At 40.9% G+C, this 26,144-nt stretch overlaps 1 protein-coding gene across 1 annotated transcript in view; it reads left to right on the top strand.

Moving 5' to 3' along the window:
- The window catches only part of TPPP3 (tubulin polymerization promoting protein family member 3), a 30,003-nt gene extending 5,868 nt beyond the window's left edge, over nt 1-24,135 (top strand). The window contains exons 2-4 of the mRNA XM_075188874.1: nt 14,948-15,142; nt 16,051-16,204; nt 19,437-24,135. Coding sequence (XP_075044975.1) covers nt 14,955-15,142; nt 16,051-16,204; nt 19,437-19,625 — 531 coding nt within the window. The 5' untranslated portion in view covers nt 14,948-14,954 and the 3' untranslated portion in view covers nt 19,626-24,135. The remainder of the gene's footprint in view (nt 1-14,947; nt 15,143-16,050; nt 16,205-19,436) is intronic.
- Nucleotides 24,136-26,144: the final 2,009 nt, after the last annotated feature.

The raw sequence follows: 26,144 nt of genomic DNA, 5'->3' as shown, positions 1-26,144 counted from the left end.
TCCACTCCCCCGTGATCCGAGCTGCCCACGCCCTCCTTCCCCGGCGAGCTGTACGCTCATTACTGAGGAGATCTCGTGGCTCTTTACTGAGGAGATCTCGTGAGAGTGAGACTCACGAGATCTCCTCAGTAAGGAGACTACAGCGCGCCGCAGAAGGACCGCAGTGAAAGTGCTCAGCAGCACTGATCGCGCCGGAGGTGCCCCCGACCGATCAATACTGCTGCTGAGCACTTTCAAGGGGCCCCTGGATGCCATAGGCCCAGGGCTGCCAAGAAGAATTCAGGGCCCGGGTACAACAAATTCATGGGGCCCCCCTCATAGTGAAGTAAGCCCCAAAATTTTTTAGGTGTATGGTCATATATTCAGGGGCGTGGCTAGCCAAACGGCAGTGCAAAAATTTTGGGAGGTGTGGTCATGCATTTGGGGGCGTGGCAAACGTGCCATTGGGGCGTGGCTAACATAAAAATCACTAGGCTCTCAATTCGCCGGAGCGTCACATATGTTCAAGCACTCCTGACTTTCAGGACATCTACCACCACAGGGTAGTATACAAACAATGCAGTGTGTACACAAACAGTTCAGTCTTGGCCTACACCTTACATTGGACACAACATTCACCAAAAACTGGTATTGTCCCTACTAGAATCACAACATTTCACACACTGTGCTGCTCTCTCCTACCTGTTCTTCTCACTTTCTCCACCTGTGGCTGCTGCTTTCTTTAGTTGTGGCTTGTCCGGATCCAGAAATGTTGAAGGACCTATTTTGAAAAAAAAATGGCTACATTTAGAAAATTACAGCCAGCCCCAGCGTTAAATCAATAGCACCCACGATTAATAATTAGGCCTTCCTCCAGCCCCAACATTAAAATAATACTATTCACATTTAATAAATAAACCTATTTCCCTTCCTGCAAACAGCCCCAGCAATACCTATTTCCCGCAACCATCACTGCCATTAAATAATTCATAGTCACATTTAATAAATAGACCTCATTCTCCCTAAACTCACCCCAAGATTCAATAGCCCCCAAACCACCCCATCTTAAATTAATAGTCCCTACTATTAAATTGCCTCACCATCACCCTACAAACAAAATAGCGCCCATTAATTAGCTGCCACCTACCTCACACACACTACATTGCAACAAGCCCCCTGTGCCATTACACACACAATACTGTGCCCCTTCATCACAACTACACTGTACCCCCTTATGCTCACACTGCGACCTCCATGCTGCTTTTCCCCCTTCTTTTTTACTTTGTGCCTCTCTCCCACTCTTTTTTCTCCTCTGTTCCTCTCTTCCACTTTTTTTATTCCCCTGTGGCTCTCTCCTTTTTTTCCTCCTCTGTTCCTCTCTCCCCAATTTTTTTTTATTCCTCTGTGGCTCTCTCCTTTTTTTCCTCCTCTGTTCCTCTCTCCCACTTTTTTTTTTATTCCCCTGTGGCTCTCTCCTTTTTTTCCTCCTCTGTTCCTCTCTCCCACTTTTTTGTTTATTCCCCTGTGGCTCTCTCCTTTTTTTCCCCTCCTCTGTTTCTCTTTCCCCAATTTTTTTTTATTCCTCTGTGGCTCTCTCCTTTTTTTCCTCCTCTGTTTCTCTGTCCCCTTTCTTTATAGTACTGTCCCTCTCTGTTTTCCTCCCCTTGCCTCTCCGTTTCTTTACTTACCTTTTGTCAACTTCTTTCTTTTCTTTTCTGCTCTTCTGTCTCCTCTTCTGTCTTCTTTCTTCCTGCTGGCTGCGGCGCTCCTCACTGACTGACAGGCGTGACTTGATGACGTCACGCCCGGCAGTCAGTGTGAATGGAGGAGAGGAGGGACACGGCGCCGCGCGATCACGTGAGTATTTATTTTATTTTTTTTAATTTATTCTTCCTCCCAGCTCCCAAGAAACCCAAGACCCCCCCCTCCCCCCCCCCCCCCCCCCCCCGCGGGGAAAAAAAATAATTAAAAAGTTTAAAAAAAAACGCAAGACAGAAAAATTTTAAAAAAAAAAAAATTAATTAGCAGCGAGGGCCCGGCCCGGGCCCCCTGGCATGGCCGGGCCCGGGTAAACTGTATCCGCTCCCCCCCCCCCTCTCGGCGGCCCTGCATAGGCCCCTGGGCTGTAGCAAGGCCGGATCTAGACTTTATGTTTAGGGGGGGCGATTTTGCAAAATCACGCCCCTCCTTTGCTCTGATTGGCTGGCCTGCGTTAACCCCGCCCTCCACCCACGATTGGCCCCGCCCACTCCCGTTTTAATCGGCGGCTGGGACCTAGCTTTTTGCTGCTAGGGGGGGGGCGAATGCCCCGATCGCCCCCCCCCTGCATCCGCCACTGGGCTGTAGCCCAGTTAGCACTATGGTCAATCTGGCCCTGGTTATAGAAGGAAAAAACAAAGCATATACATTTGCAGAACAGTTCTTGCCCACTGGTATGTAAATATATGCATATTTTTTAACGCTAGTAAAATCATGTAAAAGGATATGGGAATGGAACTCATTGGTCCCAATGACTCTATACCAACTAGAGTTGCAGTTGCATTTGGGAGTGTTTGCATTGCTGTATGCTCTATTTACTTACATTGTGCGCAAGTGAATGCATTGGGGTCCTCCATTACCCCCCCTGACTATAAGTGCAGGATAAACACTACATGTCATGTGCATACTTGCTAACTCTCCCGGAATATCCGGGAGACTCCCGAAATCAGGGTCAGTCCGTGAGAGAGGGCAATTCTCCCGATTCCCGGGTGGCTGTAGAAAGTTAATGAAGGAGGCATATAGCGTCACTCATTCCGCATGCTATATATTTATTATTTATTTATATTTATTAAAGCATTTTATTTTCACTGTAATTATTCCATACTTACCAACTTTGAATAGTTGGTTTTCGAGAGCCTGTCATTGGAGGTGGGTGTGACAGGGGCGGGGCTCCAAAATGTGCGTCATTTTGGACCCGCCCCGTGACGTCATGACGCAAAACGCGTCATTTGACAGAGGGAATCGCGGCGTTTGGGAGCTAATTCTGCCCACTTCACTAGAAAGTGGGGCACTTCCTAGTGAAGTGGGCAGAATTCGGGAGATTGCCACACTCACCCGGGAGACATTCCGGGAGAGTTGGCAAGTATGAATTATTCCACAAAACTAGTGTACACACTCAATGTTCACCACTAAGGGCTAGATTTACTAAGCTGCGAGTTTGAAAAAGTGGGGATGTTGCCTATAGCAACCAATCAGATTCTAGCTTTCATTTATTTAGTACTTTCTACAAAATGACAGCTAGAATCTGATTAGTTGCTATAGGCAAAATCTCCACTTTTTCAAACCCGCAGCTTAGTAAATCTAGCCCTAAGTATCTTAAAATTGCATGTATTTATATGAATGACAGCTTCTGACACAGTCCACGAAGGACACAGGAAGAGATGCAACAAGGCAGCAATAAGGACTAAGCATTTCTAGAATGAATAGGTGGAATGATATACGAGTATTTTGTAGTGAGTCCAAAGATGTTAATTTATGGTGACAGGTCATTTAAATGTATAGTATTTGCTTTACAGTGCTGTGTATAAGAGCCAAACTGCTCCATCTTAGAGTGATGTCATTGTTATGTTAGCCAAGATGCAGTCTAATGTATAAATCCGTTTCATACAGTCTTAGGCAAGTGTCTATGCCAATGTGTTTATAAAAAAAACCTTTTACTCTACATCCTAGTAATGTGTTTAGGTCTCTACACTGATTTCATCGTCTGAAGTTGGGTGATCTGCTGTCTGCATACTCCAAACTGTGGAGCTGAGAGCCAATCAAACTAAACCCAACATACAACATTTTGTACCTCAGGTGCCTCAGTCGAAATTCAAGATTTTTATCAATTTGGCCTCATTCCCATGAACATGTTTATTTTTACTAGAGATGGTCACTGACCCCCGTGTTTTGGTTTTGTATTCGGTTTTGGATCTGGATTACCTTTGTGTTTTGGTTTTGCAAAACCGCCCTTGCAGGTTTTGGTTTTGGTTTTGTTTGATTTTGTTTTGCTATTTTTGAAAAAAATAAAAAATTTTGGGTCTAAAAAAAATAACCTAATTTAGTGCTCCACCAGTTTCTTAGATAAGTGAGGTAATTCTAAAGCTAATAAATTATGAAAAAACAGTTGAATCCCTGGTAGGCCGTCCTTAATGCGAACACTTGTCTGCAAATTATACAGTCAAACCTGGTTGTCTACCTCCTCCATCTTTGATTATTGGCAATGTAGCCATCATCTTTGGGTGTATATTAGACCCTACACTTGTAGTTAAATATAAAAAAAGCAGCCTGCACAGACTGTGGAGCTAGAAAGTAGAATTAAATGGACCACAGTACTTTGGTGGCTATCTAAGCCCCCCCCGCCCTCCACTTGTAGTTGAATATAAAAAAAAGCAGCCTGCATAGATTGTAGAACTAGAAATTTGAATATACAAAGAAATGGACAAAGGCAGTTTGGTATCTGTCTGCATCAGATCCCCTCTCCACTAGGAATAAAATAGAAAACTATTCAGCCGTTGTATAATCTAGAATATAAATAGAAATTGAGAAAGGCAATTTGGTATCTGTCTGCATCATAATCATCAACATCCTCATTAGCGCCCTCGTCACCTCCATAAATCTCCCCCTCATCCTCTTCTATTTCCAAAGTGGCATCCTCAATTTGTGTATCAGCGGCTACACTCGGGCTGTTCAGGTACACATCAGCAGAACTTCTGAAAGGGCCCATCTTTATGGGTACACTAACAGAATGCTCACAATTAGACATACCACTGTTGGATGGACTCTCCACAGGGATCGGTGTCATTTCTGATTCAGAGCAAACATTATTCTCCAATGCCTTACTGTTATCTTGCAGCTCGGCTTTGACGCGTAACAGTAGTTGTGCACCACTTGTAGGGTCGGTAACATTTTTGGATCTGCCACTAATAGCCAAAGGTGAAGGCCTCATTCTCTCTTTGCCACTGCGTATGTAGAATGGCATGTTGGCAATTTTTTTTTTATCGCCACTTAACTTTTGCTCAGTAACACTTTTTTTTCGCTTCAACACAGTAAATTTTTTGGGGGTTTTTGTTTTTTGCACTGATTTGGAAACACTCTGTTGTTTGACATCGCCTTGGCCAGATGACGTACTGGGAACACTAACATCAGGACTGGTGACAGAACCTGGTTGCTCATTCTGATCATATGTGGACTGCTTTGAATCCATTCTGAGCGCAAAGCACTTGTAGTGGTAAAAATTATTTGGTAAGATGCTGCTGACAGATATGACTTTTGACAGCCAGAAATATTTATGCACAATTATGGGGGACACCCCAAAAGCACTGAGGAGTGCTAACAATTAGTTGGTAGATACTGCTGACAGATATGACTTTTGACAGCCAGAAATATTTATGCACAATTATGGGGGGCACCCCAAAAGCACTGAGGAGTGCTAACAATTAGTTGGTAGATACTGCTGACACATATGACTTTTGACAGCCAGAAATATTTATGCACAATTATGGGGGACACCCCAAAAGCACTGGGGAGTCCCAAATATTAACAAAAAATAATAAACCACTATCCTCCTCTCTTCTCTAGCGATTTTTGTTAGAGCGATTACAAGAAGAATATTGGATTCTCTGTCCCTGCTCTAATCAGCCTGTGACTACACCCTGCTCTCTCCCTCTGTCAAATGGCGATGGATTGCTGTGGAGGCGTGTATTTATAATGTTAAAGTATCGCGAGAACCGAGCCCCGAGATCCGACGACGTCACAAGGACGTTCGGCCTCGATTTGGATTCGGAGCGGGCGGGAGAGTACCGAGCTGCTCAGCTCGGTACTCGGATACCCAAAGTTCGGGTGGGTTCAGTTCTCGGGGAACCGGACCCGCCCATCTCTAATTTTTACACACTAAGGACCTGATCGGAGTTGAATGTTACAGGTCCACATTTGTATATGAGCAAAGATGCATCTGCAGATTTGTGTTTCCAGGTTGCACACATTTTAGAATACACGCAATCTTAAATCATATATGTGTGACCAGAGCAAAGATGTGACAATCGTAACAGAATATTTGCCAACTTTGGCAGTGAGGTCTCTGGGCGGGGGCTCCGTCATAGAGGCGTGGCAGTGCGAATCACGTCGTTAGACCTCGCCCCTCAGCTAAACATTATCAATTTCGGTATATTACAGTAGGGGGCGGGGCCAGGATGATGCATTTAGCCCTACTCCCCACCAACGAAGAGGACAGGATGCGGGAGGTTGTCCTGCTCTCCCGGGAGTCCGGTAGAACTCCCAAAAATTTGGGAGTCTCCCCGACATTCCGGACAAGTAGGCAACTAAACATAACAGGCACGCACTTAGGGGGGTGTTCTGCTGCCCAGAACCCCCCCTCTCTCTCCTCTCCTCTACTGCATGTGCTCAAATAATGAAATTCACAGTTACATCATAGAATGTATCTTTACAGTGATCTCACCTGGGTCCTGTCTGTTCCTGCAGCCAAAGCATCCGGTGTTAGTCAGCATATCGATGCTGAATACCCGACAAGACTCACCCCGACGTGACTATTCCGAATTTTAGAAATGATTATATATTGTACATGGGTGCATTCTTACCTCACCCCTTAACAACAGCGATAATCCCGTCGGCCTGCTCAATGACATCATCACCTGCAGCCGTCTTCTTGCTTCATCGTCATTGGCTGCTGTCGGGGTGAAGAGGAGTCGCCATCGGCCAGGGTCGGGATCCAGCTCCTTCGGAATAGTCACGTCTGGGTGAGTCTTGTCGCTCTTGTCGGCATCGATATGCTGTACCACACCCAAAGCATCAGCTATTTAGTAGACAGGGACACAACAAACTCCAACTCCCATAATTCAGCAGGGTAGGCTCACATGACCGCTCTGGACTTTGGAAATACTTAGCATAGTAGCTCCTCAGCTTCTCCACGGCGCGGAACATGATGGAGAGTAGAGGCATAGTGGGCAAATACTATAGCCCTAATCCTGCATCCTGTACCATATCCTCTTTGAGTCTGTTTCTGCATGCACAATTATTAGCAGGTATGTGCAAGAGAAATAATAGTACAGTACAAAATGTGTTGCAAACTATTAGTTGCAGTCTTATGGCAACTAGATTTCTTTTTGCTTTATTTCAAAATCACCATAAATGTGTGGCAGCATAATATTTATGGTAGAATATCTCACACAAACCCTATATACCAAACAGAAACCCACAAAATATATAACTACAGATAACACATTAAAAAAATAATGAATTACTTGGATTTAGAGGCAGTAAAGTCACTGGCTATGACACTGGTATTTCGTGTGGTCTAACTATGTAATGCCCTAATCGTGGCAGTGTGGGTAATCCTTCCATCTTGGTTCACAGATGACACTCACAAAAAGTCATATAGCCTGTGTTTAATTAGTATATAAAGACAGCACACACAGCTGATGCAGATAATTGATATTATAATGTATTCTGTACTATGTCTTGGGGTGCTGTGTACGGAGATTTAATAAATCTCATTGTCAACTATCACACATTTTTGAAAGCAGCATTTTTTAATATACTTTTAATTAATTGTAAGATATATTAGTATGGTTTATTTTGTTGGTTTATTCGTACACAATGTTTACTGTATATGGAGAGCTATGCCATTTTGACAGCTGAAATACTAGTTTCAGAAGCTAACCTAATTTTTTGTAAACTGCAATAAAACCAGCATACCGTCCAACCAGTGATGGGTAAGCTGATGCTCTAACGTTCAAAAAGTCAGCAGATTAGCTTCAATCTCAGGCATTTAAAAAAAAGCCCCAAAATGACTTCCATACCACACATTACTCTTCCCAAAATGCCTTCATACCCCACTATCGCTACAATTGTCCACATGCCCTCAGATCCCACGTGTACTCCAAAACTCCCACGTCACTCAAACTCTCCACTTACCTGCATATACCACTCACAAGAACCCCCCACATGCCCCCTCGCACTCCTCACTCGGAGTACCAGTGACCACCCACTACTAATCTAATGAATCCTATTGAGCAACTAATTAGTGGTCATTAGATTAGTAATGGGTGGTCACTAGTAGTTAGTAATGAGTGGTCACTAATAATTATGAATGCCACCCTGCCTAGACATTATTGCTTACCATATCAATGAAGTGCAGTCATGTTCCATGGAGGAAGGAGAGAGACCACATGGTGCAGACTGCCCTTCTCCTCCACCAATGGGCTACCAGGGGCGGGCCTAGACTATTTTAAGGAGAAGGCGATTTAGCATAGGCACAGCCCTCCTTCACTCTGATTGGTTGGCCCCTGTTGGCTCTGCTGCCTCCTTCGCTTTGATTGGACCTCTCATCCGGAATTCAGAAGTATGTACAGTGCTGTCAGGGGGGGCGATTGGCCCAGTCGTCCCCTCCGTGGATCCGCCACTGTGGGCTATGTGACCTCCCTGTGTGTAGGAGGTCATGTGATGTAGAAGCCAGTTGCTCTGATCACATTCAGTCTTATTAGCTGGGGCCACGAGTGAAGCTCAGCGGGGGTATAAAGTAGAAGATAGGTCAGAGTGGGGACATACAATTGAGACTGCCCCTTGCTCATCATTGGTCTAAACATACTATGATAAACGGTGCACCTTTTCTCTAAGAAAATGTTTTTTGTAAATAATTTATAAAGAATAAAACCCTGTTAGAAGTGTGAAATAAATGAGAACAGATATCACAAATGTACAAAGGTTCAATAAAATGGAAGCACATAGTATATAGTAAATATTAAATTGTTGGATCGAAATTCGAAAAATAAGGAAGACAAAGCTTTTCTAAAATAAAAGAAAAAGTTAAAACTTTTTTTTTAATAACTTTGTTATTGAAAGTGAGAATCTGTAATTCCCAATGCCCTAACCGGTTTCGGTCAAATTGCTATTCACAAAGGGTCCTGTTACTCACTCATACACCCTAGTAATTAAGGGGCTGATGTATTGAAAAGCCATTCAAATAAATAGGTTACAAACATCTAGCCATTTACATTCTCTCTTTTCACGATTGTTAATAAGTTCTCAATGAGAAATCTCTCAGGTATTTTGCTTGAAAAGAACAACCAAGGGAATTACTAATATGAATATGTTGTATAGGGATCTCACTCACCCTGCTGATTAAAACACGAGTACTCCTATTGCTAGGATGTATACCTTTCATTAGCTAGGCACTAATCTGTAACCTCTTTAATTTGATAGGCTGCAATTATGTGGGTGTGTTTCTCCCTTTGGGCCAACATAGGCTGCAGCTGTAATGTAACGTGATTGGCCACTGTGCAGCTTTCTGGAATCAGTTATTGCACAGCTTGTGATCATAGGGTCATGCAGGGCCTGATTAAGGGTTCAGGCACCTTAGGCTTATATGCTGATAGCGCCCCCTTGGTCTTCCACGCCGGGCAAAAAAATTTGTCCTTAATTAAAAAATCTGGCTTTATTCAACACCCACCCACCAATATTTATGTTTCTGTGTGTTCGAAACTCTGGTTCAACGAGCGCTACTGAGACTGAAGATGTGAAGGGGGAAGAGACTGTTACAGCTGCATCTATCACCAGCCTTGTCTCTACTACTCCATTGTCCCCAAGCATCCGCCCAAGAACGACTCATTGTCTTCAGCCTTTACCATGGAAATATGCCAAGATTAAACCTTACTACATTTTTCTTTCATTTTTTTTTTTTTTTTTACTTTACAGAACAGCTATTCTTAAATTTTAAAATTAATTTCAGTTTATACCTCTCCCTGCCACAATTTTGCACACACAATCCTCCCCCAATAAAAGCCTTGTGCCCTAAGCTGCAGCCTAGTCAGCCTATGGCATAATTCGGCCCTGGTGTCACGGGAAAGGGGAAAAGTTAGTTGTGAGAGTCTCACCTCTACCGCCTTTGGATAAAGCCACCTGATACAAGGTGCTATCCAGAAAGATAATTTAGACCAAAACAGAGGAAAAAACAATAATAAAGTAACACAAATGATTACAAAGGGTGGGGTAACATTACAAAATATGGCTTGGAAGTCACCTTAGATTACAAAAGGTTCTTTTTGCATGGAATTGCCCCTATAAACAGCTTATTGACTTAGTCTGTCTGTCTCAGTGACAATATACACGTGTAAGATTATTGTCTTACAAACACATAGGGATACTTTAAAATCATTTTCCGTTCTAAACAAATATTTGCCTCATTTGTACTATCATTCAGCCTATGTATCTAGTGATAAAACTGTTTGCCAATTTATAAAGCTTTAAGTAAACAGCTTTGTCTTGGCGTGTACAGCAATAATGGAGCCAGTTGAGTGCGTGTGTCTGTGCGATGACAGAATGCTTTTACTACAAGTGCCAATCTACTTTTTTATACTCCATACCCATAATAATAAATCAAGCATGTTTATTATATAGCTTTCATCTTCTCAATACACAAGAACCAGTTCTTGCTTAAACTGGGCTTGCCGCACTCTCTTTTGCAGCGTTGGTAGTTCTGCCAATATTATCCATTTTCATAGTGTGGTAATGTTCTGTTCCTATTTTATAACTAATTTTCCTGTTGTAATAACCTGGGTTCAATTAGGTAATTGGCAGTAATAGAAAAAAAAATCACTGCTGCTGGGAGTTCTCAATTGAGCCTGAAAATATGACACCACTATAATTATAAGAAGCCACTGGGGCTCATCATTTCATTAAATCTAGCCCACAGATCTTGATTATTTTGAAAACCACTGAACATTTTCTTTCTTGCAAGCATAGATCATGCTAAATCTTCTGTGGTCTGATGTTCTCTGTCTGATGTTTATTTGGAAATGAATTCAACTTGGTTAAATTAAAGAAACACTTAAACCTTGCCTACATTGGTATTCTCAAGTATGAGCCTTGAAGGTAAAAATACATTGATCAAAAATCAGTCTATGGCAGCTATGTTAAAATGTGAGGCTGGGACTGCAGTCTGTTAAGCTGCTGTGACATCACTGCACATACACCTGTCTATGAATTCACCAATACATCACAGTGCATTTCTGCAGATCAAGGGCTTGAGTCATTAAGGGGAGCAAAGCATAAAAAAGGAGTAACCTTGCACCTGGGCAAAACCATGTTGCCTTGGAGAGGGAGGTGAATTTAAAATGTGGGGACAGATTTATAGTTGGGGTAGGGCATGTCCTAGATCAACTTTAAATTTCAGTGTAAAAATAAAGCTATCAAGTATTTGTGTTCTAGATGAAAAAACAGACAGTATTTAACTTATGTGCAAAATAATAAACTAATTTGCGCCACTTGCATTGTAACATGGTTTGTCCCGGAGAACATTTACTTCTTTTTTTTTTTGCCTTACTTTCCTTAATGACTCAGGCCCCAAGTGTGCAAGTTTGTCTCTCGCCGCTCTCTTAGAGAAGCACTTTCATCCTAACATAGTAACTTGCTTGATAGGAGTAAAGGAGAGCTAGTAGACATATTTAGTATGTATAAACACTGAGGTTATTTGGTTTATATTATTCAGCTCTGTAAATCACAACATTTGATATACATTATTACCTAGCTTTCATGATAAATTATTTTATACAACTAGTTTAATAAGCAATACATAGGCAAACTGAGGGGTTTTCTAGTGCCCGGAAAACCCCCCTCAAAGCCTTGGGCACTGTATAATTGAGGAGGCTGGACCCTGCCCCCACTTCACACAGCTCTGCTTGAAAAGGGAGAGCTGCGTGCACCTAACAGTAGTGCACGCAGCATTGCCCATGTATATTATGGGGATAGGAAGAGTTGGAGAGCAGCCAAGCACTGTCTAATATTAAAGTCACGCCCCCATGCATGCTGGTCACGCCCACTGGTGGCGTGGTGTGGAAACCCCTCCTCTACAAATCCTGCATTTGCCCCTGCAATATGTATTGTTTGACAGACTTGATGCCTATTACTGGTTTAGCAGATTGCTGTGACATCAGAGATATCTCGGCAAATGAAATCCTCACATACCATGGCATTTACGCAAGCTTCAGACGTGAAAGCCAGCCAGTGAAAACTCAGCTGATATGCCACATTCATACACTGCATCTCAAAGAAATTGATTTTCTTACAAATTAAAGTGTTCATTTCTAACTCTTTAACCCCAAAGGTTCACTTTAGGTTGCATTTACATATCAAAGTTAGAAAACCTGCCTCCTCAAAAATTAAACACCAATATTCACAATTTGCAGTAGGAATCAGCAAACAGTAAACATGAAGCATTAACACGTGTGAAGTGCCTTCACTAACAATAATTACATATACCAAGAGGCTACATAGCAACGAGGTGTAATGACAAATATCAAGCTGTAAACTTTATGCTGGATGCCAAATAGCAACTGCTTGTTGCCACTAAATACACAGCACAACAAAACCGTTTCTGAGTCTCTCCTACTACAAAACGATCGTTCTTCCTTGTGCCGTGTGATACTATGTTGGACCCTGTTCAAATCTGCAGTAGATTGAGTAATAATGTCAATAAGACAAAGGCCACACAGAGAGCACCTGATGTGTTCTAATTATGATTTAATATAATCTAGACATATATAGGCATAAAATCAAATGTTCAAGTTCACTAGGATTCTGCATCAGATCAATAGATTAGTTACTTATTGATAGTTGAGGTTCTTTTAAAGCAGTTTGAATGTTTAGTTTGGACTACTGATGTAAATTGTAAAGTCTGTGTGGTTATTTAGGGTGGAGGAACATTGCATACCTCCCAACTGTCCTGATTCAGGGAGGACAGCTCAGATTTTAGGGCTCTGTCCTGCCCATGGACATTGTTAGTCCTGTGGCTGGGAAACTTGCGAGGTATGAATGAGCCTTTTACCTCTGCATAGGAGATCAGTGATGTTTGGGTGCCATAAGCACCTGTTACTGGTTTGTATGGCAGTTTTTGGAGGGGATGTAACTATGGGGAAAGCCAAGCAACGCCCCCCCAGGAGACATGACCACCCCCCAGTGTTGTGTGACCACACCCCCATTGTTATGTGACCACTCCCCCTGGCCCTCTTCCTAGATAGTGACATACTGAGTATGTCATTGGGTGGTAACATATACAGTAAATGGTACTGGTCAGCGCTAGGTGTTTATAGTATCACTTGTCCTGTGTATCAAAATTAGTGGCAGTCTAACACATACTTGCCAACTTTTCCTCGTTGGCTTCAGGGAGATCCCGGGGAAGGTGGGCGTGCATGGGAAGGGCTTGATGATTCCCATTTTGCCCTCGCCCCCTAAACAATTGTCATAATTTTGGCCAATTACAGCAGATGGCGGGGCTAAGATGACAGTATATGTGTCATTAAGTCGTCGTCTGCCCCCCTGCCACTTATCTATTGCGGGGGTGAGAACTGGGAGTCTCCTGGACATTCTGGGAGAGTAGGCAACTATGCATTAAAAAAAAGCAGCTAATGAATATCTAGAGTCTGAAGTGTCTTTTATATTTCTGTCTCCATTACTGAAGTCATGTTGTCTTACCTATCAGTCTTTGATTAAATCTTGGTCTACATGAAAATGGCCGCCTCCATAGGCATCAATACATGGACATAGGACACAATTTTTGAACTGTGTCATCATGCCACAGATGGCGAAGCCAACCACGTCTTGTATTGGCTCAGCATCAGGGAGTGAGGGAGATCACCCCTATTTCAGGGAGTCTCGCTGACATTCAGGGAGAGTTGGCAAGTATGGTCTATCATATGGCTAAAGTGTCATACGTGCTTCTGTCACACCAATCCACTGCTTTCTGGGTGCTCATGGTACTACCTAGACTCTGCACTCAGTGGACTGCACACCATGTGCTGTCTCTAGACATTCTTTTCTCTGAGCTTCTGTTCTGTTATTAGGATCAGTATGTGACAGATGATGTCTGTGATTGTGAACACTGGGTGCCATGTTGGTGGAGCCTTGTAGCTGGTTTGAAGCAGAAACTTAGGAGGTGAAGATAAGAAATCAGGCAATCATAAGGCCAGGAGGGAGGGAATCTGAGGAGGGAGCAGACGGCAGTAGAAGCAGTGGTCTATCAGTTATAAAGCAGAACTGCTGGTAGTACTCCATATGCCCTATATAACAAAATATACCTAAACCACTATAATTAGATTTGTTTAAATATATCTCCTTGTCTCTGATATTCTACTGTTACAGTCTCAATTTTAAATTTAGTATGCCTCCATACTAAACATATTTCTGTTTGTGTTTCTTTCTCATTAAAAGTTTGAATAAATTTGCTTGTCCACTCCATTGTTTCTCATATACCAGGAGAAAGAGAGTGCAAGTTACAATCTAAAGAGTATTACAAAATAAGATTAAAGAAAAGACCAATCTCAATTTGACCTGTGCAAACGTTGGCACATTATTATGTTTGACCTCGGCTTCACTGACCATTCTTTTGGATCTCCCTCGGTACTGCATTGTTCTATTGGCTCGAACCGGCTTGACCTGACCACCCTCGTCACTACTACACTGGTCACTGTCTTTAAGAACCGCGACCTGCGTACCTCTTGCAGTGAAGTCCTAACCTCCTTGCGGGGGTCCCTGACGAACACCGAGGGTGCGTTAGACTCCGCGTCTCCCTGTACAGTTGAGCTAGTACCACTTAGTAGCTCCATCCAGCTCACAGTCCTGACACTAGCACAATTGGGTTATGACCTGCACATCTTCTGAAATCAAATGCAGATCATTTTATGTATTCTTAGACACAGGAAGCAGATGGAAATCTGATTGGTGAAGCTATATATCACATATATACATGTGTGTGTTTCGTTTCAAGATAGAAGGGTGAAATATCAATGTGCTATGAACGTCCATGAAAAGTAACTTCATTTACGACCCTCTATATCTTTCTATCTTAAATAACTTTCTATGTGTTTGAAGTGTTCACTTTGTCAGAACAATGCTTTACCCATCATAAATATACCATTGTTTTTGTGTTCCTCTTTTACAGGACGACCATGGCTGAAAACGCTGATCTTCACTCTCTAGAAGAAAGTTTTAAGAAGTTCGCTATCTATGGTGACACCAAAGCAACAGGTCAAGAACTAACCGGCAAAAACTGGGCCAAGCTTTGTAAAGAGTGCAAAGTCATTGATGGAAAAACCGTGACCGGCACTGACGTTGACATTGTGTTCTCCAAAGTAAAGTACGTATGATCTCAATACTAAAGTATATAAACGGTTCTCTAGACTTTTAAGAAGTACTAAGAACAGCAGAATACCATTCAGCATTGTGGATATAAAACATTTCCAGAACATAGTACTATGAGATTGTTCTATCGTACAAACATTGCTGTGTTTTATTAGATGGGCTGTAAAGTTATGATGTGAGAAACAAGGAAACATAATCAACATTTATAGTACACTGTTAAAGCATAACTAGATTAATAAATAGATGCATAATTGTAACTTCTTGAACATTAAAGTGGTAATCCAGAATACAATTCAAGCTTACTTTCACCTATAAAACCTCCTTTAATACCTTCCCCTTCTACATCTTCGACCTTGTCAAGAAATCCTCTCCTAAAAACCCACACCATTCTGCCAATGATCTTCACCCCTCCTCCTCCCCTGTCACCACCTCACACTCCCGCTTACAGGACTTCACCCGCGCTGCCTCCCCATCTTTGGAACTCCCTGCCCACCAAACCAGACTGGCCCCCAACTTCCAATCCTTGAAGCACTCCCTCAAAACTCACCTCTTTACACTTGCCTACCCCACCCCATCCTAAGACCACTCCCTCCTCAAGCTCCACCTGCTATTCCATTCATTGCCCACCACCCCATTGTCTCTGTTTCCTTGTCCCTCTAGAATGATAGCTCTCACAAACAGGGCCCTCTGCACCTCCAAGCTCCTGTCCTCATCTTCTTGACCTCTTGTAAAGTTTATTTACGTTCTAAGTTGTGTCTTCTGCTATTGTTTGTTCTTTTGCTCCAGTATTTATTTGTATTATGTTCTGTTTGTGTTTTGTGTTTTTGAATCTGTGGCACCTCATAAATATATGACACTAGTTGTACTCTTTTCTATGAGAATGTCATCATTTTTGTGTTGCAGAGCAAAGACAGCTAGGGTGATTAACTATGAGGAATTTAAAAAGGCGCTAGAGGAGCTCTCTGCGAAGAGGTTTAAAGGAAAGAGTAAAGAGGAGGCATATGAGTCTATCTGCAAACTTATTTCTGGAAAAGAACCTACTAGCGCTGGAGTCACGGTAAGAGAATATACAATATATTGTGGTAGTTATGGTAGATATACTATTACATATTGTGTATAACATTATAAAGGTACAAAGATGTGTTTTAGGTATGAGTATGCTAAAAGCCAGAAATCTAGCTAACCTATAAGTGAAAAAATATTGAAATAATTATGTTTATATATAAAATATTGAAATAAATATATGGAAACATTATAAGTTTAAGAGGAATTTTAATGTTTTTTTTTTGTTTTGTTTTGTAAAAGATGTAGAAAATGATCGCTGTTCATTTCACCGATGGTGGGGGCACTGTTCCTCAATTGTGTTTATTATTTTTTTAATTTTGATTATTTCACCTCACCCTGCTATGGTTGTTGCCACCTTTTTTTTTATATTATTACCATTTATTTATATAGCGCCACTAATTCCGCAGCGCTGTACAGAGAACTCACTCACCTCAGTCCCTGCCCCATTGGGGCTTACAGTCTAAATTCCCTAACACACACACAGACACATACAGACAGAGACAGACACACACAGACAGACACAGACTAGGGTCAATTAGTTAGCAGCCAATTAACCTACCAGTATGTTTTTGGAGTGTGGGAGGAGACCGGAGCACCCGGAGGAAACCCACGCAAACACGGGGAGAACATACAAACTCCTCACAGATAAGGCCATGGTCGGGAATTAAACCCCTGTGCTGTATGGCAGAAGTGCTAACTACTTAGCCACCATGCTGCCCTTCTCTCCAGTGCTCTCCAGTGCTCTCATCAAGTCTCCCTCTGTTCTCCTTGCCTTGGTACATGTGCCAACAGTTAAACCCTATTTTTTGGCACAATGAGAATCGCGGATCCCAGATTTTAATAACTCTCCAGGTATTAAGCTCCTATTAGTGACTTACGGGGCAACTCGCTCTGTATTGACTAGGCCCATAAAAGTTTTCAGTTCCTCCAATTCCAAAACTTGCTACTACTTGTTACACCCCTACATGTCCCCGAAATTAAAAAAATATAACATTTTCTTGGTTAAATGAGAACTTTAAAAATAATTTGTCTTCAAAATTGGCACAGCACAAACCCATGAAAACAGGTCTGGTCATACAGGATTACATCTAAGATCATGCTGCTTGTGTAACTAAGATCAGCTCTTCTCCACTAAAAGTGCAGTTGTAAACAAAGCTGATCCTGTTGAGCAGACCTGAAACTTTTCCAGTCCGCCCACAAAACAACAACAACATGTGCGTATTTAGTTCTCCCTAGTCCAGGAAGGATAAGAAAAATGTTCTTGGCACCAGTTGCAGCATTTAGCTTGAGGTTTATCTTGAAGCCCTTTGACAAATACGTCTATTGCATCTATATCGGAGATTTCATTGTTTGATTTTTAAAGAAAGATATAGCTTGAGTTTAGGAAGATAACGCAGAACTTATTTGAGTGGATAAAATACACTAACGTCCTGTTTCTCTTTTATAAATGTTATAAAGGAATGCATACTGTTTTTACACATTGTTCTTCCAGACATTACAATAGATTGGTCTGCAATTAGGAAAAGTTTAATAGTTTCTAAATAACCCACAATGGTATCTCTAACAAGCTTTGAAAAACAGGACAAATAGGGTTGTGCTCTACTCCTCAATGCTGGGGTATCCCTCCCTTAGAGCCAATAGGTAAGAATAATACTTAGGTGCTCATTGACTATTAATATTTGTTTATATATGCACTGCAAGGTGCTGTTGTAATGTAAATACTATGAAGTTTAAGTGATAATTCTATATCCTCGTTGTATACAATGACAACTAATTAATGTACCAAGGAATTTATTAAAACAGACTGCCTGACATATATGAATTCCACCATACACAATACTCATATCTATTTAAATCAAAATTTAAATAAATCTCATAAATTGTATGAATCTCATACATTGCTTGTATTCCTGAATCATGCATATCAATATAACAATTTGGACTTTTATGTTTTGTTGAGGATAAGTCCAGCCAAATATCTCTCAGTAATCAGTGTATCCAGCCAATGTCTAATTTTTACTATACCAATGTAAAAAATAAATTTTTGGTGAGAATTTGCCAGAGGAGCCTAGGTCTCTGCCTGCTGCCTCCCAAGGGGGGACAGATTCAAAGCTGGTGTTTCCATCATCAATTAATTAAGAAAATCCCCCTGGGGATGAAATGCGTTGGGTTCACGCCCCTGCAAGTCTATTCGTCCCTCCAAAAACCCGGAAGTGACGGCCCTGCGTTCCACAGTGGAACGCATATACATACTGATTCTGCCGCGCTGCACGACCTCCAAGATCCAAACATCTGCTGGGTACCCGGCCGGCCTAACGACTCACCGCAAGTATCATATCAATATTTTGCTGAGCTTTATTCATACACTTATCGGAGATATAACTGGAGAAGGACCTGTCTATCACCGTTTGACTTGCAGAATAATTATTACCATTCTCCTCCTATGTAGAAGATGGAGTATATCACATCACTCCCAGGGAACTTTCACCTACTTGGAACTATACATTGGTACAGTAAAAGTTAGACATTGGATGGATAGACTGATTACTGAGAGATATTTGGCTGGACTTGTCCTCAACAAAACATATAAGTCCAATTTTGTTTTTAATGTTTACACACAATTTTATTGTTATATTGATATGCATGATTCAGGAATACAAGCAATGTATGGGATTCATACAATATATGAGATTTATGTGTTTTTGTAAATTTTGATTTAAATAGATATGAGTATTGTGTATGATTGAATTGATATATGTCAGGCAGTCTTATTTAATAAATTCCTTGGTACATTAATTGTCATTGTATACAACAAGGATATAGAATTATCACTTAAACTTCATAGTATTTACATTACAGCAGCACCTTGCAGTGGGTATATAAACAAATATTAATAGTCAATGAGCGACTAACAATTATTCGTATCTATTATCTCTAACAAGCTTTGCCTCTACGTCAGGGTTTCCCAAACCCAGTCCTCGGGGCTCCCCAACAGTGCAGGTTTTCTGGATCACATGTGACATAATTAGGACCACCTGTGGATCTGTTACAATGTATCAGTCAGTAATGAATACACCTGTGCTCCAGCAAGGAGATATGGAAAACCTGCACTGTTAAAGAGCCCTGAGGACTGGGTTTGGGAAACCCTGCTCTACATAATTACTGTCCTTTCACGTGTATTACTCCTGCACATTATCACCATGCAAATTCTTTCCCTCCTACAGAAAGCTGCTGCAGTGGGGGCAGTGGAGCGTCTTACAGACACAACAAAATACACAGGGTCTCACAAGGAACGCTTCGACGAGAGTGGGAAAGGTAAAGGTAAAAGTGGTCGAGAAACCATTGTGGAGAACACCGGCTACGTGGGCGCATACAAACATGCTGGCACTTACGATGCCAAAGTGAAAAAATAGAGCCAAAGAAAGGAGAAGATATCCGTCGGCTCCTGCATGGACATAATTAACCTCTTTGTTCCTAGTGAAGAAAGGTAGTACATTCTGGTAGTGACGAATAATAAAGTTAATGTTACGGTCCTTACTAGCATCAAGGAAAAGAGTGAAAATTGGATGATTCATTCAGTATAAGTATCCTTACTCTTCTGTTGCCAAAACTTCCCTGAAACAAGAATGATGTTGGCGCTCATGCAAGTCTCTACAACAGTTTATTGATTATGAAGTATATATGCAATGTCATCTGTGATTGCTACGTAGTGATGATTCCTTTGCACTTATCTCCTAATCTAATCTTCACACTACTTACACATTAATATACATGAATCATTATCTGCTGTAAGAAAAAAAATTCAAGGTTTTGTATGTAATTTGTTATATTATTTCAACATTACTAATCTCTTTAAAATAATTTTGTGTTAGTGTTAAGTGGAACAAGTACCTTTACTAAGTAAGGTGCTGTTACGAATTAGCCACTAGCTGGAATTGTTTGAAATCTTTACCCGGTCTTCACCGAATGGGCTTAGAATGTTTTGTTCTATCTATGTGATGCATTTACATGACCTTGTATGCATCAAAATGTTCATATATGAGTGAAACTGATTCTGCGTTACATGTAGGCGCCGTTAATCACCAAGCTGTGCATTATTTTAACATTTTTCAACTATACTGAGAGAAAAATCATAATAAGTTCTTCAATAATTGCAAAACTTTTGTAAGTATATCCCTTAATTTATGACAAACAGGAAAAATGACAGTTATGGGATTATCAACATGTCCAAATGCAAAGTGAAGTACAATGTCTTGATAAAAATGCTAAATAACTTCGCAGTCCACAGCATCACTTACACATAGCGGAGGCAGCCATTTTGTGAGCTTCATTTCCACAATGATGTCACCAGTTCCTAGTGAGTTGACAGGTATCATTCTCTGGAATATTGTTTCAATCCACAAAATGGCTGCCTCCAGTGTGAGTAGGTGACAGGAGCACTTTGATATATTCTTTGCAAGAAGCTAAAACATGATTTATTAAATCGCACATCCATTTACTTAAATGGTAGATGGAGCATTGCTATATTGGATTGTTAATAAACAGCTAAGGCACATTTTACTCTGTACACCATTATTAAGGGTTTAAAAGGATCCATGAGCAATAAATAGCAGTGTTTTCTGTCTAATGAATGAAGGAATCATTGTGAGGGGAATTTTTTGTATGTATTTCAAATTGTTACATTTCGTGTAATCACACAATGTGTCTTCCCATCCCTCTAAGCAAATGAACTAGTTCAGGTGACAGATCATGCCATTAAACAATTTAAAATTTGCCATTTAAAATCTCTAACAAATCCACTCTTTTTTTAAAAACGTTGAGTCTTACACATACTTGCCTACTTTTTAAATCTGTACTCCAGGAGATCGAAGTACAGATCATGTGACAGAGGGTAGGAAAGGGCGTGACAAGGTAATTACACCACTATAGCCCCGTCCCTACCTATTGAATAGCAGGGGGTGGGGCTTAATGAAGCGATTAAGTCCCACCTCCCGCTATTCAGTGCTGTGAATTTCGGCATTTTACAGGGTCCTGGAGGTTTGCTTACTCTTCCGGAGTTCAGGAGGACTCCCCGAAATTTCTGGAGAGTAGGCGAGTATGGTCTTACAATTTTCTTTTTCTCAAGTCATTTTTCACATTCTGCTTCTCTAAAATACAAAACAATCCTTTTAAATACTTATGTGTATAATAAGATTATGCAAAAGTTTCACAGTTTCAGTTTCAAGTATTACAAATGAATATAAAAGCGTACTAGGAAGACATGATGTGGCCTGTGTGTGATATGTAATTGCTGCAAAATGTACCAATGAGTTCATCTTCCTCTTTCCATCATCATTGTGGCTATACCAATGTTGCCTATATTTTAAAAAGCAAATTGTGCTTTAGCACGCCTGTTAAACATTGTTTGGCACTAAAAAAATATGCTATTGTGTCATGTGTACTCGAGAAATTGATAAAAACATAGAAATATAACACAGAACATAACAATACTAACACGATGTACATTATGTGCCTATGTGTTAAATTATTTCAGATAACCTATCAGTGTCATGTGGAATGGTTATTTAATCTACCAGTATAGTAGAAACAACTAAACTGTTCTCCTGTAGTATGAAATTGAGCAATTGTTATGTCTATTTACTACATTTTGCTGCTTTCCATTCCTGCCAAGCAATCTGCCTTATGATAGACTATGTGTAACAGTGCATGCTATACAATATACCTGCTAAAGAGATAGAGTTGTGATTCTTATTGTCTCAAATTCGCCTACATTCAAACTGTCTTGATAAATTCTATCTTGTATTTTTGTGTAGCATGTGTGTGCAGGATACAGTAGTATAAGACTTGAATGCCTGTTGTTTTTAAATTGCACCTATTGTCTGCGTACATTGGAGGCAACCATTTTGTTGGTTATATCAAGTTTTCAACCTACCAATTCTCTAGGGAGCTAGTGAAGGTGAATATTGGTTCAGCACACAAAATGGCTGTCTCTGTTGTGTGTAGAAGACAGGTTCACTTAAACAAATTATGCTTATATCATGTCCATATTGATATCTTGGTATCTCAGCTAGGATATAAAACCATAAAGGTAAATATCACACGTATAAAAGTCAGACATCAAAGAACTCCAGAGAGTAAAATTCTGAGGTAATGAACACCCATACCCCCAACTATCACAGCTCACAGCCAGAACTGTTACTGTAAACAGCCACAAGTAGAGCTTGTGCCATAGCTGGTTCAGTCAGTTGTGTTGATAACCATCTTCTGCAGCAGTGTACATTCAATGTCCAGGATGTGAGCACTGGAGCATCATGGGACTGCAGGTGTCAGACTAAACCAGTACCCTGGCACCCCTGTGGTTGTTCTAGATGCAGGTGGTGGGGGTCTTACCCAAACACATATTTTTCATGGGGTTTCCCTTATTTTAAATTTTTCATTTAAGGAGATCAGAAGGTATTAAAATAAAGATCTGTAGCTGAATAAACTGCAGATAATTCCAGTTATTTAATGCAGTTATACAATAAATGTAATTAGAAATTTTACCCAGAAAAAAACAGAAAACCCCCACTGAGGTCTTTCCGACGTTTTTAATTGCAACCAGTCAACATTAAGGGACCTTCCACGCTGTTCATTGGCTCTTTAGTAAGTCCCCTTTCTACCACCGCTGATCCAGAAATCAGATGTCCTCCTTCATTATAGAAGCAGCAAATCCGCTTCTTGTGTCACCACTGTGGTATAAGGGGCCTAGGGGGTTGCCAAGCAATCCCAAGGGGGCGTCCTTAAAACAGGCTGGGTTTCCCACTAGACTCCTATAGCAGTGCCATAAACGCTGATGATGAAACACATAGTGCACTGCTCCTGTAGCAGATAAGCGCATCATATAAGTATGTGGTACCAAGGGGGCATGGAAGTCTCAGGAAAAGTGTGAATCCAAATAGCTACCAATCACCAACCTTATTACAGAGGTGCCTCCCTCTCCATTTACCAAAATACATTCATATAAATGGGATCTGGTCCCCTAACACCAGGCACCTTGCCCCCCCCCCCCCTTTCCCTTGACAGTCTTCCAGAAGCAGGCTGGGCTGGGGGGCAGAGAGGAATCTGCCCCCCCAGGTTGGTCCCATAGTGGGCTACCTTGGGCTGCGTCACCTGCATTTTTTCTCCTTTAAAATGTTGCTAATAAGCTGTTGAGTCGAGTCTTGCCCCCGGAGCCAAAATTTGCCAACCCTCCCCTGCACCCTTCCCTCTCTATAGTTTAAGGTAAAAAAAACAAGATAAACACCAAATAATATGGAGTTTTTTTAGTTTTTATTGTCTATTTATTCATTAACAATGAATAAATAGACCCCTCCCCTACATACACACATATATACAATTGTATATATAGAGCTTGGATTAGATTTGGTACTTTGCTTCTGTAGCATGTGGCTGTGCATGAATAGCTTGAAGTCATAGGCTAATCCTGTAAAAGTAACACACACTAGACACACAAACATACTAAAGTGGAAAGAATAATAGCAGAACCATTAAATATAATCAAAACTAATTTTTTTCATAGTATTGTGATTGCAAAATTCAATTATATACATTTTTGCACCAAATTTTTAAAGGAATCTTGGCGGTAGTTATCGTTCTAACAAAAATACTCCATTTACACGAGAGAAGAAACATTTATTCAGAAAACAATGTCAGGTGTTATTAAAGTTGTTACAGTCAGCCTGTGTAATGTCGCTATGGATTAACTTAGTCCACACAAATGCACGCCAATGAATCTAAACTTGTCTTTATTCAGCAGTGAACGCTGGCTCAATATTTTGGTTGTACATTATTACACTCTTCTTAAATTGAATAGTTAATGTATTAAAATATATTTCTGTATATGTATATAAAAATCCTTTCTCTGCAATAAATATATCTATTTTACATCAGTGCGTTTTTGTGTTCAGCGAGTAATATTACGAAAAAACTATTCATCATATCATGCTAACATTAAAAATCTGAACTTTACTGATGGGAAGTGATGCATGCTGGGTTATGACTACTCATCCATACACCATAGCTGATGACCAAAAAAACTCAACAGTCATGGCTTTGGCAGCATAAGGGTTAAAATTTGCGGATATACAAGCGTTGCCATGAAGCCTCATGTTTTGGTAACAAAAACATGAAGATTGTTATTACCAGGTGTTTTCAGTGTACTTGAGTGTATTTTGGTTACCATGACAAAAAAGTCTCAACTTCACTTTTCGTGACCCTGAATTGACAGGGCCTTCATCACATTCATGTTTCTGCATTATCCTCGCCCCACCCTGCTCAAGAGACATGCAGATGGATATGCTGTCTGTCATACCTCAGGGACAGCATTTAAGACTGAAACAAGTGCAACAGGAACTGAAACATCATAGGGGTACTAGAAAGTTTGTGAAGCCTTTAGAATGAAATTCCTGCATAAATGTGACCTTAAGTGTGTTCAGAATGTTCATCTAGGTGACTCAAACAGGTAAAGAGAACACAATAAATCTAATAGCACACAAAAGAATATACTTTTTGATTAATTTATTGATCAATGTGATCCAACATTCAATTTATATGTTGGAAAAAGTAGGTGAAGCTCTAGGATTATCTGTTCAGTTAAGGGGATGTCAGGAGTGTCAATCAATACACAACACCAAAGACTGGTCTTCGTTTGTGAACGTATGTCATGCCTCGATCAATGGAGATCAGAAGAAGAGTTGTCGATACTCATTAGGCTGAAAAGTTTACAAAATGATTTCTAAAGAATTTAGGCATCACTATACCACTGTCAAGCAAATAGTGTGCAAATGGAACAGTTGGAACACCATTGTTACTCCCCAGGAGTGGTCATCCAAGAAAAAGTACTCCAAGGGCAAGGCATATATTGTTCCAGGAGATCACAAATGATCCCAAGGTATTGTCAGTAGATCTTCAGGACTCTCTTGAACTAGCTAATCTCAGTGTTCATAAGTCCACTACCAGCCAAGCACTGAACAAGAATAGTGTATGGGAGAACAACAAGGAGGAAGTCACTACTCGCCAAAAAAAACATTGCTCCCCTTTTAAAGTTTGCTAAAGACCACCTGGATGAATACGAATGGAAGAATGTTCTGTGGACAGATGACTTTAAAATATAATTTTTTGGCTTAAATGAGAAAAATTATGTTTGGAGAAAACCAAATACAGCATTTCATCATAGAACCTCATCCCAATGTTAAACATGATGGTAGCTGTGAAGACACCGGGGTTGTAACCATAGTTCTCTAGGTACCTGGTCTTCTAGGTTCAAGGGTCACACAGGTAAGGAGGCAAGCAAAAGATAATAACCTCTTTATTTAAGCAAAGTTTACACATAAAGTAAATGCAAAAGTGCTGCCCATGGAGAATTGTATTCCCACACCAAATATAATCAAGTGTAATAAATTCACCAGTGCAAGTAAAAACCCCACCTGGTTACCTTCCAGGTCAGAGTCCTAACAGGCACAAGCTCCTGGCAACAAAGTCCACAGTTGGCAATCCAAGTGGGCCAGGAAACCTGATCTGTTAGGTGGGTCTGTGTGTCTTGCTGATCTCGGCCGCTCGGCCAACTCTCAACCAGCTTGGTGGGACTCTGGATATTAGTCTCCCTAACAATGTAGACTCAATTCCCCAGAATCTGTGAGTGTTTTCCGATGGACTGATGACAAACCAGTCTTAGAGGTTCAGCTGAATAGGTTCCTATTTCAAACAATCCTCTCTGGCACTGAGAATACGGCTAATCAACATCAGTCCAAGTCCTCTCTGTCTAGAATCCCCCAACAACAATAACCTCTCCCCTCCGGCTTTCCCTTTTTGTTCATCCACAAAATCCTTCCCCCTTGCCCCTTCCTGGGCCATGATCCATTTTCATTGGTGGTGCATGGAATCTTGGTGGTAAT

The sequence above is a fragment of the Mixophyes fleayi genome, chromosome 10 (assembly GCF_038048845.1).
Source record: "Mixophyes fleayi isolate aMixFle1 chromosome 10, aMixFle1.hap1, whole genome shotgun sequence".
NCBI lineage: Eukaryota > Metazoa > Chordata > Amphibia > Anura > Limnodynastidae > Mixophyes > Mixophyes fleayi.
The sequence above is the reverse complement of the archived record's forward strand: the minus strand, read 5'-3'. Positions and strand labels throughout refer to the sequence as shown.